Consider the following 1,369-nt stretch of genomic DNA (forward strand, 5'->3'; position numbering starts at 1 on the left):
CCATGATAGCTTAAAGTATCATAGAGTTTTGAATGCAGCCCTTTCATGTCAGTCAAAGCACTACCTACATCTATATATATATAAATGTAAACTGGGTATGTTGGTTCGTCTCCAATGTTCAACAAAACCGCTTGACCGATAGCATTCAAATTTTGACACAACGTCCCAAACGAATATGAGAGTGACCCCATACTGTTTGCATAGACAGATGTTGCACCTGGGCCAGCAAAAACCACGTGTTCCAGAACTCACAAATCAGACAAAAGTGCATGCTGGGAGCACAGGAGAGGTTGCAAAACATCGCCCTCTAGCAGCGGCTACACTGGTACTGTACCTAGGAAAGCTTCCCTCTCCATAGCATCTCGGCTCGGCTTTGCAGACTGGGCCGAATGGAGGTGGGGACTCGCCTGGGTGGGGGATTGGGGGAGGAGGGGGCGGGATAGCTCATGGGTCAGAACAGGGTGGGGGGGAGTCACAGGGATGAGCCTGTGGAAACAGAACACATGTAAAACATTTCAGCAAAATGAGGGGGGACTCTGAAGGTGAGGGGAGTCTGAAGGGGGACTCTGTGGGTCCATTTAACAGACTGAGCCAGAGCAATGCGTGGCCGGGCCAGCTAGTTCATTATAAAGTATGAAGGCATTTGTGGTGTGTGTTTGTGTGGTGGGTTGAGGACTTGTCTAGCGATGCCTAAACCCAGTGACATGTCTTTCACTCTTTCTCCCCAGATGAAGGCCTCCTGCCTCTTCTCCTGCTTCTCCCTGCTGAGCTTCTGTGTCTGCTTCCCCCTGGGTGAGGGGCAGGCTTTAGGCCAGTTAGCCGCCAAGTGGAAGTGTTCGCCTGGAGACCTGAAGTCCCTCCTCAGAGTTGCCAGAGAACTGCAGGGCTTTGAGAAGGTGCGAGCTGGCATCCACCTCCGCTTCGGGAGGGAGGGAGGAGGAGGTCCAGAAGATGAGAATGAAGCCACCAACTACCTGCTGAAGGAGGCAGGTGAGAAGAGGACTGTCACTTTGGGGAACCTTGCTGAGGAGCTGAACAGCTACAACCGGCAGAAGGGAGGCTTCAGCTTCCGCTTTGGGCGGCGGAGGCGGAGGACAGCAGCTCTCTTCTGAAGTCCACTGTCCACCCACCGGCTGTGGAAGTCCTTCCTTATCTGTCCTGTGCTACATCTTCAACACTCTTGGGATGACCAGCAGTGCCCTCACCCCTGATTTCATCCATCTGTTGCCTCGTACAATACAAACATTTCTCATTTTCCTGTTCCCTATTCTGCAAAATCTTGTTTTTCGCAGGAGGGGGCCAAGAAGGGATTGATTCCACAACAGTCTCAGCTTGTTGGCAGACCATCTGCTTTGCATGCAAAAGGCAC

The 1,369-nt window shown here is 52.1% G+C and overlaps 1 protein-coding gene across 1 annotated transcript; it reads left to right on the forward strand.

Moving 5' to 3' along the window:
• The first annotated feature begins 628 nt into the window (after nt 1-628).
• QRFP (pyroglutamylated RFamide peptide) lies at nt 629-1,112 on the forward strand. The gene has a single exon (XM_035113630.2). It carries the CDS (start codon nt 687-689, stop codon nt 1,110-1,112), a length of 426 nt encoding a protein of 141 aa, XP_034969521.2. The 5' UTR covers nt 629-686.
• The last annotated feature ends 257 nt before the right edge of the window (nt 1,113-1,369 follow it).

The sequence above is a fragment of the Zootoca vivipara genome, chromosome Z (genome assembly GCF_963506605.1).
Source record: "Zootoca vivipara chromosome Z, rZooViv1.1, whole genome shotgun sequence".
NCBI classification, from domain to species: Eukaryota; Metazoa; Chordata; class Lepidosauria; order Squamata; family Lacertidae; genus Zootoca; species Zootoca vivipara.